The following is a 13848-nucleotide window of genomic DNA, read 5'->3' as shown; positions in this document are numbered from 1 at the left end:
TCTTCTGGTACGATTGGTGTAATAACCTCGCTGAAGGTCTTGTCCAGAAAGATCTCGTTCTCTCGGATGAGCCTAAGGTCCTCGAGTTCTTTCATCAGTGCTGCAATATGCTCTGTCAGTAGCTGAACGTGCACACACTTTCCACACTTATACGAGCTAGACACACCAGAGTTGTTGACCTCTCACATCAAGCACGTAGCACACTGAACCAGCTTGGCAGTCATGTCTTCACTCTCTTCAACTGTGGCGTAATCACTTCACTCAACCTCCTTGTCAAAGACTCCTGAGCTAAAGGCTCACTCTTCAATGCACAGAAACTTCCTTGGACCCTCTTTTTGGGGCAAGTCTGTGGTCTTTTAATTTAGGTTAGAGGAGGGAGGGAGGCCCTACTTTGTAGGACCTGAGGTCTAGAACACACCCACTCAAATAACAATCACTTACCTTCCCAATCGGCTTTGCGCTCTGCCTTCACTTCTGCCTAGCTCCCGCCGCTCTGTTGCGAAAATTCTGGTCTAATTCTCTGTAAACCACTTTCAGACTCTCAACCTTTTCTCTTCCCATGTCATTGGTTCCAGTGTGGACAATGACCTTTTGCTGGCCCCTCTTTCCCGTGAGAACATTCTGCACCCTCTCTGAGGCATCCTTGATCCTGGCACCAGAGAAGCACCCCATCATTCTGCTTTTTCGCTGCTGGCCACAGAAACGTCTGTCTATACCTCGGACAAGAGAATCCTCTAACACAACTGATCTCTTGGAACCCGACGTATCTCTCATTGCATTAGAGCCAGTCTCAATACTAGAAACTTGGCTGTTCATGCTACGTTCCCCTGAGAATCCATCCCCCTCTCCATTTTCCAAAACAGCACACTTGTTTGAAATGGGTATAGCCACAAAAGTCTCCTGCACTAGCTGCCTACCTCTCTTACCTTTCCTGGAGTTAACCCATCTATGTGACTATATCTGAGACTTTCCCCCATTCCTATAACTGCCATTCATCACATACTGTTGTTGTTGCAAATTCCTCATTGCTTCTATCTGTCTCTCCAACCAATCCATTCGATCTGATAAGATTCGCAAGCAACAGCATCTATGGCAGATATAATCGGCTGTAACCCTTAAACTCTCTTTAAACTCCCACATCTGACAAGTATATATCACACTATTAAAGGCCATTTTTGCTCCTTCACATTTTACAGACCCAGAAAATAACACCGTCTTATTCCTCTACAAACACTGCCCCAGGTTAAATTAATAGTTATGGCTTATATGTTAAGTTTAATCAAGAGACATATCTCCAAAAACATATAATCAAGAAAGAGCCTACTCTACTCACTGCTGCAGACTTTCTGTAGGTCACACTTAAAACAACAATACACTTATCTGCTTGTGTGCTGTGAACTTCACCCAACAGTTCCTCCAAGATCAGTTGTGATTTCATTGTTTGTGCATTTTCCCAGGGGCACTCAGATGTTCAGTGATCCATGAATTCAAACATCAAAGGCAGTGTCAGTTTCTTTCTCTCTCTCTCTCTTGCACTGACCTTACCAGGAGCTTCCTTCGTCTGCTCTTCTCCCTTTTAAAACTGCTGTTGTTTTGACTTTTTTTTTCCCCTAAGTTCCAAAACAATGCAACAGCATATAAAACAGTAATTGCTGCTCCCAGATTTCGAGGAAATCACCTCCAGCACCTAAAATACCTCAAAAAAGGTGCAGCTGTTACAGCCAGAAATTTTTCCCGTCCTCCATTTTGGATTATCCAGAATCCTTTCTCGCATCTTTTTCAGTATCCTTTGAAAATCTAAATGCATTTCATCTACTGGCTCCTCTTTATTTACTTTGCCAATTATGTTGTCAAAAAGTGTTGTAAAATTTGCCAAATATGATTTACCCTTCTCATGCTGACTGTCTGATCATATGATTTTTGACTGTAACATCTTAGTTGTCAGGTTAATGGTTCTCTCTCTCTCTCCCCTCTGTGCAACACAGAGGCCTGAATACAATGAGGTGAAGATGATGTTTCCACTAGTGGAAGTGACTAGGAACCAAGAGCACAGCCTCAGAGTGAGGGGCTGATTCATTAAAACTGAGATGAGGAGGAATTTCTTCCTCCTTAGAAGGTGGTGAATCTGTGGAACTCATTGATGTAGAGGGCTGTGAAGGCCAAGTCATTGAGTACATTTAAGACAAAGATAGATAGGTTCTTTATTAGTAAGGGGATCAAGGGTTACAGGGAGAAGGCAGGAGAATGGAGTTGAGAAACAGATCAGCCATGACTGAATGGCAAGCAGACTCGGGTTGAATAGCCTGATTTTGCTCCGATATCGTATGGTCACCTTAAAACCCATTGGGGCTGGTATAGAATCTAAGAAATTTTAAAAGCTCACAACCATTGGAACTAATTTCTGATGCCACCTTTTTAAGAACCCTAAGGTGCAGGCATCAAATCCAATAGATTTTTAAATTTCTGTGGTTTCTCCAGTAATTCTCAAAGCTATCAGTGTTAGTTAAGGTTCTTAGTTTATTTTGGTCCCTTTGTTCCGTACCATCTTTGGTAAGCTTTTTGCATCTTCAACTGTGAAGACGAATGCAAAGTATGTATTTAGTGCATTATCATTTCCTTCTTCCCCACCTTAGCCTCTAATACGCTAACCTGTACATTGCTACTCTTGCCCTTTATACATATTTGGAGAAATTCAATCTCTCTTTGTATTTGTAGCTAGCTTACTCTAACTCTATTTTCCCCTTCTCAGCACTTTTTGATTGACCTGTTTCTAAAATTCCATGTCTTACATTTACGATTATTCATTGCAACATTCTAAGCATCTTTTTTAATTCTAAAACTATCCTGAACATCTTCAGTTAGCTTCAAATTTATCACTTGGCATGCGAGGAGTTTGTTACTCAATAAAACATGTTTCTGTTGCAAACTATAAATGATTCCTTTCATTATTTCCCATTGTACTTAATACTCTGACCAATAAAGGAAAGCATACCAAACGCCTTCTTCACTATTCCATCTACCTGCGACTCCACTTTCAAGGAGCTATGAACCTGCACTCCAAGGTCTCTTTTCAGCAACACTCCCTAGGCCCTTACCATTAAGTGTATAAGTCCTGCTAAGATTTGCTTTCCCACCCAGCACCGATCCTTGTGGCATTCCACTGGCCACAGGCCTCCAGTCTGAAAAATAACCCTCCACCACCACCCTCTGTCTTCTACCTTTGTGCCAGTTCTGTATCCAAATGGCTACTTCTCCCTATATTCCATGAGATCTAACCTTACTAATCAGTCTCCCATGGGGAACTTTGTCGAACACCTTACTGAAGTCCATATAGATCACATCTACTGCTCTGCCCTCATCAATCTTTTTTGTTACTTCTTCAAAAAACTCAATCTAGTTTGTGCACAGGGGTTGGGAGGTCATGTTGCGGCTGTACAGGACATTGGTTACGCCACTGTTGGAATATTGCGTGCAATTCTGGTCTCCTTCCCATCAGAAAGATGTTGTGAAACTTGGAATGGTTCAGAAAAGATTTACAAGGATGTTGCCAGGGTTGGACGATTTGAGCTGTAGGCAGAGGCAGAACAGGCTGGGGCTGTTTTCCCTGGAGCAGCTGAGGCTGAGTGGTGTCCTTATAGAGATTTACAAAATTGAGGGGAATGGATAGGATAAATAGACAAAGTCTTTTCCCTGGGGTCAGGGAGTCCAGAACTAGAGGGCATAGGTTTAGGGTGAGAGGGGAAAGATATAAAGGAGACCTAAAGGGCAACTTTTACACGCAGAGGGTGGTACGTGTATGGAATGAGCTGCCAGAGGATGTGGAGGAGGCTGGTACAATTGCAACATTTAAGAGGCATTTGGATGGGTATATGAATAGGAAGGTTTTGGAGGGATATGGATCGGGTGCTGACAGGTGGGACTAGATTGGGTTGGAATATCTGGTCGGCATGGACAGGTTGGACTGAAGGGCCTGTTTCCATGCTGTACATCTCTATGACTCTATGCTTTTCACAATTTATTTTTCATAGACATGTGTTTGTCTAAATTAAATTTCCATGGTGTCACAATCGCCTGTCCCCTTGGATCCTACACTACGGGGTTACTAACTAATCATACCTCACTACTCAATACAGAATTTAACATAGCCTTACCCCTGGTTGACTCCACAACATATTGTTCTGAGTTTGTCTCACAAGCACCCTCCAGATTACTTGTATCACTTTGGTACGTCCAGTTTATATGATTAAAATCCTCCACAATCTTTTGTTACAAACTCCAACTCATTGCTAATAAATACTTTGTCCAATGCTACTGATAGTGTAGGGGAGTCAGTAAATTTCTCCCACAAGTATTCTGCCCTATTCCATATCTCTATCCATAATTTTACTTCCTTGTCTTCTTAGATAAGATCCTTTCTCCCATTATCAGGAACAGTCAGTCCTTTTGCCTTCTGTTTGTCTTATCAAAATGTCAAGTAACCTGAAATATCTAGTTTCGAGCTTTGGTCATCTTGCAACAAAGATTCTGTAAAGCTGTTATTAAAGAGTCACAGAGTCATATTGCACGGAAACAGATCCTTCTGACCAACTTAGCCATGCCAACCAAGTTCCCCAAACTAAACCAGTTACATTTGCCTGCATTTAGCCCATATCCCTCTAAACCTTTCCTATTCATGTATCTATCCAAATATCTTTTAAATGTTGTAACTGCTCATGCATCTACCACTTCCTCTGGCAGTTCATTCTACATATGAACCACCGTCAGTGAGAACGTTGGCCCTCAGGTCCCTTTTAAATTTTTCTCCTCTCACCTTAAAATTGTGCTCTCTGGTTTTGAACTCCTCAACTTTGGCCAAAGAACCTTTACATTTCACCTTAGCTATGCCCGTCATGCGTTTATAAACCTCTATAAACCTCAAACCCCTACATTTTACTGAAAAAAAATTCCAGCTTATTATTATTAAGGAGCTACACATTTAGTTGACCCCTTGAAATGGACCAAGTGTTCGAGAGAGATTCTAAACAGTTGGTTGACTGGAATTTTTTGTGGAAAAGCCCACTGAAAGTGTATGGAGAATGATGGGATTAGGGGTGATGGGATCACCTGTCATCATGATAATTACCACTTTTTCCTACATGCTATCAGTTCTGAAGAAGGGTCATTGGACTAAAAATGTTCTCTCTACAAAGGTAGACTGACAGGCGACTGACTGTGTGGAGTTTGCACATTCTCCCCATGCCTGTGTGGTTTCCTCTTGGTGCTCCGGTTTCCTCCCACAGTCCAAAGATGTGCAGGTTAGGTGAATTGGCCATGCTAAATTGCCCATAGTGTTAGGTGAAGGGGTAAATGTAGGGGAATGGGTCTGGGTGGATTGCGCTTCGGCGGGTCAGTGTGGACTTGTTGGGCCGAAGGGCCTGTTTCCATACTAAGTAATCTAAAGGTAAGTAATCTAAATCTAAAGTATTGCCACACCTTTGTTTCTCCAGAAAGTTCTGCTTTTGTTTTGGATTATTTGTTCAGTGGCATTACCACTATGCCCACCATCTCCCATAGCTGATGTTAACCAGGATGCTGCAAGACCACTGGATAAGGCAGGATGATAGTCATGGTCCCAACTCCTGACCCTTGTCCAGAACACATTATCTGCTGGAAGATATCTTGTGAGGACATGACTGAGGTTAGCATATGCCAGTATGTCAACACTGAAACCTTAATGACATTCAGTATGAACACTAGAGGACAACACCTACCAACTGAGTGTAGATCTGCAAAGATTTAAAGCACTTAGGAAAAGGGGACAAGGAACACAATTGACAGAAGAAGAAATGAATGCTTAATTGTCAGTTTAATAAAGTAAAAAGGTTTACGGAATTTGATAGCAACTTTTAAGTTATATTCAATATTCAAATGCATCACTGTAAATTCACATTAAATAATAAATCAGTTAGTATGGCTTCCGCTACAGAAAATTTCAAAGTAGCTCCCTACAAGTCACATTTATCTGTATTACACAGCTATTGTTAATGTGTGTGACATGTCAGCACTAATTATTCAAAGGAGAAACTAAGACATTACATGAAATACGAGCAGATTCCAGTAGGACACTGTCTGGCAACAGATGCAATGGGACATTAAGTGGCCTGTGTGTGATCTCTCTGGGAAAAACACAATATTTATTCATGTAGAACACTATTTTTTAAGGATTTTAAGAAAAACACAGCTGCACTATAAAGACTGTAGTTCAGTCAGCTGGTACACTAAGCAAACGTAGACAGTCTCTTCAATGTAAATTAAATTCTTGGCATAACTTAAAACTTAGTTGAACTTCACAGCAAGAATCTGTTTGAAATATACAAAAAAATTAACTCAATTTGCCATGAACTGATATTTCCCAGGACCACTGACTGCAAAGATACTTTAGCTTGCCACAGATGAGGCTGCACATTTACCAGTTCAGCATAGTGAAAAAAAGCTATTTTCAACTCCAAGCACACAGATGTTAAATGAGGCAAGTCCCAGGAGATACAAACCAGACTGCTGAAACTGCATGCTGCTCTGTTTTCTTGCATCCTGTTTTCTACTCATTTGTAAATTTGAGTCTTAGGATACATTTACTTCTAACTTTTAAAAAGTGTGAAAAGAAGGTGAGCTATTTCTCTCCAGGATCTACCACTAAAACCAAGTGAAATTATTTACAATTCATCTGTAGCCAATTAAGAACATGTTGATTCCAGTTGAAATGAACAGAAGGCAGTCTCTCCATGGTATGGCAACTTCACAAGTCCTTTAAAAATACACTGTACACAGTAAGAACCATTCAGCACTCCCTTTTGCTCTTTAGAGTCCAATATAAACTGTCACAAAGCAGTTATATAACAACTTTGCTAAACAAGACTACTCTTCTCCCGCAATCTTCCTTCAAGTTGGTTTAACTTTATGTTTGAACAATAACTTGGTATCAACTTTTAAAGTTATATTCAATGTTCAAATGCATCACTACAAATTCACAATCTCCTAGTGTTAAGACTGGAATGCTTTTGACATTAATAGAAGCCAAAACGATAGTTTAAAGATTTGCATAAGTGGATGATCAACCAGAGATATTCAGTGCTATTTTTTAAAAGAAGGTTTCTTTAAAAATAGCTTTCGTCACTATTAAATTTGCATTCAAAATTGATGTCACAAAGTACGTCAGTATCTAGAGGTCATCTAGAATTTCAGCAAGATTGTTAAGAGTGAGACACAGAGAAACTTCTTTATTCAGAGAGTTGTTAGGATTTGGAATACGTTTGGCAGGTTCCTGAGGCGATTTCAAAACAGAACAGGCCCTTTGGCCCACGATGTTGTGCCGAGGTTTAATCCTAATGTAAAATATAATAACTTAACCTACGCACCCCTCAACTCACTGCTCTCCATGTGCCTGTCCAGCAGTCGCTTAAATGTCCCCACTGACTCTGCTTCCACCACCACATCTGGCAACACATTCCATGCATTCATAACTCTCTGCGTAAATAACCTACCTCTGACGCCCCCTCTATACCTTTCTCCTAATATCTTATATCTATGACCCCGCATATCAGTCAATCCTGCCCTGGGGAAAAGTCTCTGTCTATTGACTCTATCCATGCCCCTCATTACCGTGTATACTTCGATCAGGTCTCCTCTCTTCCTCCTTCTCTCCAGAGAGAAAGGTCTGAGCTTATTCAAACTTTTCTTCATAAGGCAAGCCCTCCAGTCCAGGCAGCATCCTGGTAAACCTTCTTTGCACCCTCTCCAAAGCCTCTGTATCTTTCCTATAGTAGGGCGACCAGAACTGGACACAATATTCCAAGTGTGGTCTCACCAAGGACTTATACAGCTGTAGCAAAACCTTGCGGTTCTTAAACGCAATTCCCCTGTTAACGAAAGCCAAAACACCATTTGCTTTCTTAAGAACTCTATCCACTTGGGTGGCAACTTTGAGGGATCTATGTACTTGCACAGCCAGATCCCTCTGTTCCTCCATACTGCCAAAAGCCCTGTCTTTAATCCTATATTCAGCATTCAAGTTCGACCTTCCAAAATGCATTACTTCGCATTTATCCAGGTTGAACTCCATCGGCCATTTCTCAGCCCAGCTCTGCATCGTGTCTACATCGCGCTGCAGCCTGCAGTAGCCCTCAATATTATCGATGGCACCTCCAACCTTTGTGTCATCTGCAAATTTACTAACCCACCCCTCAACCTCCTCATCCAAATCATTTATAAAAACTACAAAGAGCAGAGGCCCAAGAACAGAGCCCAGCGGGACCCCACTCAACACTGACCTCCAGGTAGAATACTTTCCATCTACAACCACTCTTGGCCTTCTGTCAGCCAGCCAATTCTGAATCCAGATAGCCAAATCTCCCTGTTTCCCATACTTCCTGACTTTATGAATGAGCCTACCATGGGGAACCTTATCAAATGCCTTGCTGAAGTGCATATCCACCACATCCACTGCTCGGCCTTCGTCGACCTGTCACCTCCTCAAAGAACTCAATAAGATTAGTGAAGCATGATCTGCCCCTCACAAAGCCATGCTGACTGCCTTTAATCACATTATGCCAAAGAGTCATAAATCCTATCCCTCAGAATTCTTTCCAAAACCTTGCTGACCACAGACGTAAGACTGATCTGTAATTGCCAGGGATTTCCCTATTACCCTTCTTGAAAAGAGGAACATTCACCTCCTTCCAATCCTCCGGTACAACTCCCCTGGAGAGTGAGGAGGCAAATATCCTCGCCAGTGGCTTAGTAACCTCCTTTCTCGCTTCCCGGAGCGGCCTAGGATAAATCTGGTCTGGCCCTGGGGACTTATCAATCTTAATGTTTCCCAAAATTTCCAGCACATCAATTTCATCAATCTTGATTTCGTCAAGACTGTATCCCTGCTAAGGTGCTGGAAGACTGGAGAGTGGCTAACAATATGCCTTTATTTAAGAAAGGCTGTACAGAAAAGTCTGAGAATGATAGACAGGTGAATCTGACATCAACAGTGGGTAAGTTGTTGGAAGGGATTGAGAGATAGGAGTTACATGCATTTGGAGAGGCAAGAACTGATTAGGAATAGTCAGCACAGCTTTGTGCATGGGAAACTGTCTCACTGACTTGAGTGTTGAGGACATAATCAAAAAGATTGAGGGCAGAACAGCAGACATTGTCTACGTAGTCTTTAGTAAAGCCTTTGATAAGATTCCAAATGTCAGACTGATGAGTAAAATTACAACTCATGTGATTCAGGGAGACTTTGCCAATTGGATACAAAATTGCTTGACAGTAGGATGAAAGAGGGTGATGGTGGAGGGTTGTTTTTTCGGACTGGAGGCCTATAACTGGCAGTGTTCTCCCGGGTTCAGTGTTAGGTCCACTGTTGTTTGTCATTTGTATAAAAGAGTTCGATGAGAATTTAAGAGGCATGACTAGTAAGTTTGTGGATGACACCAAGATTAGTGGTCCTGTTGACAGTGAACAAGGTTATCCAAGATTGCAAAAGGATCTTGATCAATTGGGCCAACGGACTGAGGAGTTGCAGATGGAATTTAATTTGGATGAATGTGATGTTCATTTTACCAAAATGCAACATAAGGGCAGAACTTGTACAGTTATTGGTACATCCCTGGGTAGTATTATTGAACAGAGAGACCTAGGGATTCAGGTACACAGTTCTTTGAAAGTTGGTTGCAGGTAGACAGGATGGTTAAGAAGGCATTTAGCGCACTTGACTTCATTGCTCAGTCCATTGACATAGGAGGTGGGACATCATGGTCTTATGATCATGTTGAGGTTGTACAGGAAGCTGGTGAGGCTACTTTTGGAGTACTGTGTGCAGTTCTGGTCACCTCGCTATAGGAAGGATATTATTAAATTTCAGAGGGTTCAGAAAAGATTTACTAGGATGTTGCTGGGAATGAGGGCTTGAGTTATAAGGAGAGGGTGGCTAGGCTGGGACCTTTTTCACTGGAGCATTGGCGGTCGAGGGGTGTATGACCTTATACAGGTTTATAAAATCATGAGGGACATATATACAGTAAATAGCAAAAATCTTTCCCCGAGGGTGGATGAGTTCAAAATAAGGGGGCATATTTCTAAGGTAAGAGGAGAAAGATTTAAGAGGAGACCTGAGGGGCAACTTTTTCACTTGAGGGTTGTTTCTATGTGCAATGAACTGCCAGAGAAAGTGGTAGATGCAAGTACAGTTACAACATTTAGAAGATATTCGGACAGGTACACGAATAGAAAAGGTTCAGAGGGATCTGGGCCGAATGCAGGCAAATGGTTTAGTTTGGGAAACTTGGTCGGCATGGATGAGCTGAACCAAGGGGTCGGTTTCCGTGTTATATGACTCTATGTGAGAAAGAGTTTCGAGAGGTCATGCGCTGACAAGATCTTGGGTTGCGGAGGAGGCAACGGGTGATGGGAAGGGAGACAGGCAAGCTTCAGAGCTAGCAGGAAGCACTTCAACTTCACTTTACATACATGCAGTATGGAACGGTTCTATGCCATCCTGCACAGCTCTGCTTTGCCCTGAAAACAAATATCAGGCACAGAAATCTCAAAGCCATTATCTGTACTTTGTGATGAAATTATCTATCCACCAAAAGAAACTGCAATACAATTTATTTGCCCTGAAGAACTTCAGTCTCAATTACTACCTTTTAGCTGCTTCAATAGTCGACTTACCTGACACCTACACAAACCTGCTTCTGAAGCAGGAAACAGGAACCCAGAGAATTCTTTCCCTTTCTCAGCTCAACATGTTTTGCAATTGCATTACCTCTATTATTAAGCAACATACACCAAGGATCCAACCTTGTTGACCTTTACAGCAAATGACCACCTGGTACATTTATCCATTCTATCAACAGAGGGAGCTCATCATTCATTAGGTCAAGGCATGCATGCTTCCTCTATCCAATTGAGAAATATCTTACAAATTGTTTACGGATTTGCAACAAGTTCCCTTAAACTTTCTCTTTATAAACTGTATTTTGCCCATTTCTTAGATTCTGTACAAGAGAAGGTATAGCCGGAACAAACTGAAAGCAGGACTCCCACAAAACGCAACTCTGCTTGTTGCTAGCAATCAAGACTTGATAGGTGTATGCAGAAATTACTCAAGAGTTCATCTTTCAAACAGCCTTACTTTGCAAGTTATTTCCAATCCATAGGAATTTTCACCTCTACTTGACTGGCCACCTATCTTTTCAACTCGACTGATCACTCCCAGGGGGATGTCAAGAGTCATCGAGGGATCCTGTGCAAAAGCAAGAGAACATAATTGCTTAGGATTTTAATACATTCAGTTGTGTCATTTGCCTCAGTCAACAAAACTTCAATTAAAATATTTTAGGAACGAATTACTCTTCAAGTAAGTGAAATACGATTAGATCGCGTTATAGATGCAATTAGGCATCTGTCTAAGCCCATGAAAACTTCAGTCAAAATAAAACAGTTAAAGAAATAAGACATCTAATATGGCCTTGTTAACTGCATCAAGTTATTAACCTTGTGGTAATCTATTTCTGCATCAAAATAAAAAAACTTGGTATTTTTAAAGACTTCCAGAAATTGAGAAATAATGAAAGAAATTAGGAGATTGGAAAGAAGGGATCCTATGAAATGCATGAAACCCTTATATTTTATTCATCTCCATTAACATTGACAATTTTCAGCAGGTTATGATGAAGTAATTTCTAAATCTTAGCAAGCTTTCAATATCCAGTGGAGTAGAAATTTTGCAGAGCAGGGAATTTTTTTTTCTTTGGGACTTGCAAGAAAGATAGAGGAGCAGATGGAATTGCAGCTCCCTCTTATACACAATTCAGTATCATGTCTCACCAAATAACTGAAATCAACAAAATTTATTTTAAAGAAAGGCATGACCACTCAAGTGCACAGTGCATAGTTTTTAACCTAACTTTAGGCAGGAAACAGTGAGAAGGAATGCTATGGTGCTTCTACAAGTAAAGATTGTTTCTATTGTATCAGAGAATTAAGGCCTGAAAAGATTAAAAAAATGAAACCTACTCTTTCATAGTGTAATTGCAGAGAACGTCTTAGATATGCAGAAGCTAAGATTCCAAGATCAATTGAACCAGCGTTGCTATGACATGAATTTGGGCCAGTCTAGATTCGCTTATTGTCATTACAGCATAACTTGTTTCAAAACGTTCACGTTTACTACACCTAGTCATATTTTCCTCCTTTTGTGCCCCTTACATGGAATCAGTTTAGCTCAGTTGGCTTACAGAGCAGCATGATGCCAAAAGCATGGGTTCAATTCTCATCACTGGTTTGAGATTACCATGAAGGAGTCTCCTTCTCAGCCTCTCTTCCCTCACCTGAGATCTGGTGACCCTCAGGTTAAATCACCACCAGTCACCTCTCTGGAATACAAAACAGGAATGCATGGAAACCTAACAGAAAAATTCAGACTTTATCACTAACTGCAAAGGACAATTTTATTGAACCCTGCATTTACCCTAACACAAGATTCTCAAATAGTGTCTAGAACTTTCACAGGTTCAATGGCTTATTCAATCCATTGCCTCCTGTATGTATTGATACAATTTGAATAATCGGAGATACACAAACTCAGTATAAACATTCTGAAGTTTGGTTATCATCGGTATGGTGTTTGTGCAAGTTCCACTATATATCCCTGGTCTGTTATGGCTATCTGTTGGTAACATTTTTTAAAAATTGCATGGAACAACCTATTGGGATGCCTTTAAACTGTGAAAGACAGCAAGTTACAGCTTCTTGAAATATGTGCAGGGGATGGGAAAATCAGAGTTTATCCAGATTGGTGTATGCTTTCTTTCCCCTCAAACAGAATCACCCTCTACCAGTTGGGAACCAGTTGCATTGTTGATAAAAAAAACGGACAGAAAATGCTGGAAAAATTCAGCAGGTCTGGCAGTATCCGTAGAGAGAAAAAAAAACAGAATTAAAGGTTCATGTTAATATTCTAAAGAGTTATAAAGAGGAATTGAAAAGTTAATTCTTCCTCTTTCCACAGATGCTGCCAGATCTCCTGAGTTTCTCCAGAATTTTCTATGTTTGTTTCAGATTTCCAGCATTCACCATATTTTGCTTTTACTTTCTCTCATTAGATGAGGCAGTTGAGGTAGGTAGCGAGTATACCACATGAACTTGAGAGGGATTAGAAGAAAAAGATCTGCTATTCTCAGAACGTGCAGCAGGGTTTGCATCAGATTTAGTATTAAGAGAAGAAAACATGGGCTTTCAGACCAATTATAGCTATGCGTGCGTTGTTAAATTGATCGTAGGTCAGATTTTCAACCCATGTACAGAAACACATTGGAAGGTATATCTAAGCAAATGAGTCAATAGAGAGCACGTGCGCATCATGTAGTCTTAGGGGAGTGAGAGAAAGGGGGTTGGAAACAAGACACTGGGCCTGCGGCAACACTTTTTCCTTCAGTATCTTCATGCTGAGTTCAGAGTTTTGCTGAAGATGTTCTCCTTGTACCTCACATTCAGAGCTTTTTGTTCATGGCCATACACTTCTCAGATTGGCAGATAGGCCATGTTTGAAGGCTTGTGCGCTTTGAGTGTGTTAAAAAGGGTGGTACTGTAAAAAGCTGAAAATGTGTTGCTGGAAAAGCGCAGCAGGTCAGGCAGCATCCAGAGAACAGGAGAATCCACGTTTCGGGCATAAGCCCTTCTTCAGGAATGAGGAAAGTTTGTCCAGCAGGCTAAGATAAAAGGTAGGGAGGAGGGACTTGGGGGAGGGGCATCGAAAATGTGATAGGTAGAAGGAGGTTAGGGTGAGGGTGAAAGGCCGGAGAGGGGGTGGGAGCG

At 41.2% G+C, this 13848-nt stretch overlaps 1 protein-coding gene across 5 annotated transcripts in view; it reads right to left on the bottom strand.

Moving 5' to 3' along the window:
* The window catches only part of mtm1 (myotubularin 1), a 161876-nt gene that overhangs the window by 73999 nt on the left and 74029 nt on the right, over window positions 1-13848 (bottom strand). For all 5 annotated transcript variants that reach the window (XM_043705109.1, XM_043705113.1, XM_043705110.1 and 2 more), the window contains one exon: window positions 11165-11275. In XM_043705109.1, the coding sequence (XP_043561044.1) occupies window positions 11165-11275 (111 nt within the window). The remainder of the gene's footprint in view (window positions 1-11164; window positions 11276-13848) is intronic.

The sequence above is a fragment of the Chiloscyllium plagiosum genome, chromosome 15, assembly GCF_004010195.1.
Source record: "Chiloscyllium plagiosum isolate BGI_BamShark_2017 chromosome 15, ASM401019v2, whole genome shotgun sequence".
NCBI classification, from domain to species: Eukaryota; Metazoa; Chordata; class Chondrichthyes; order Orectolobiformes; family Hemiscylliidae; genus Chiloscyllium; species Chiloscyllium plagiosum.
This window is presented reverse-complemented; position numbering and strand designations above follow the sequence as displayed.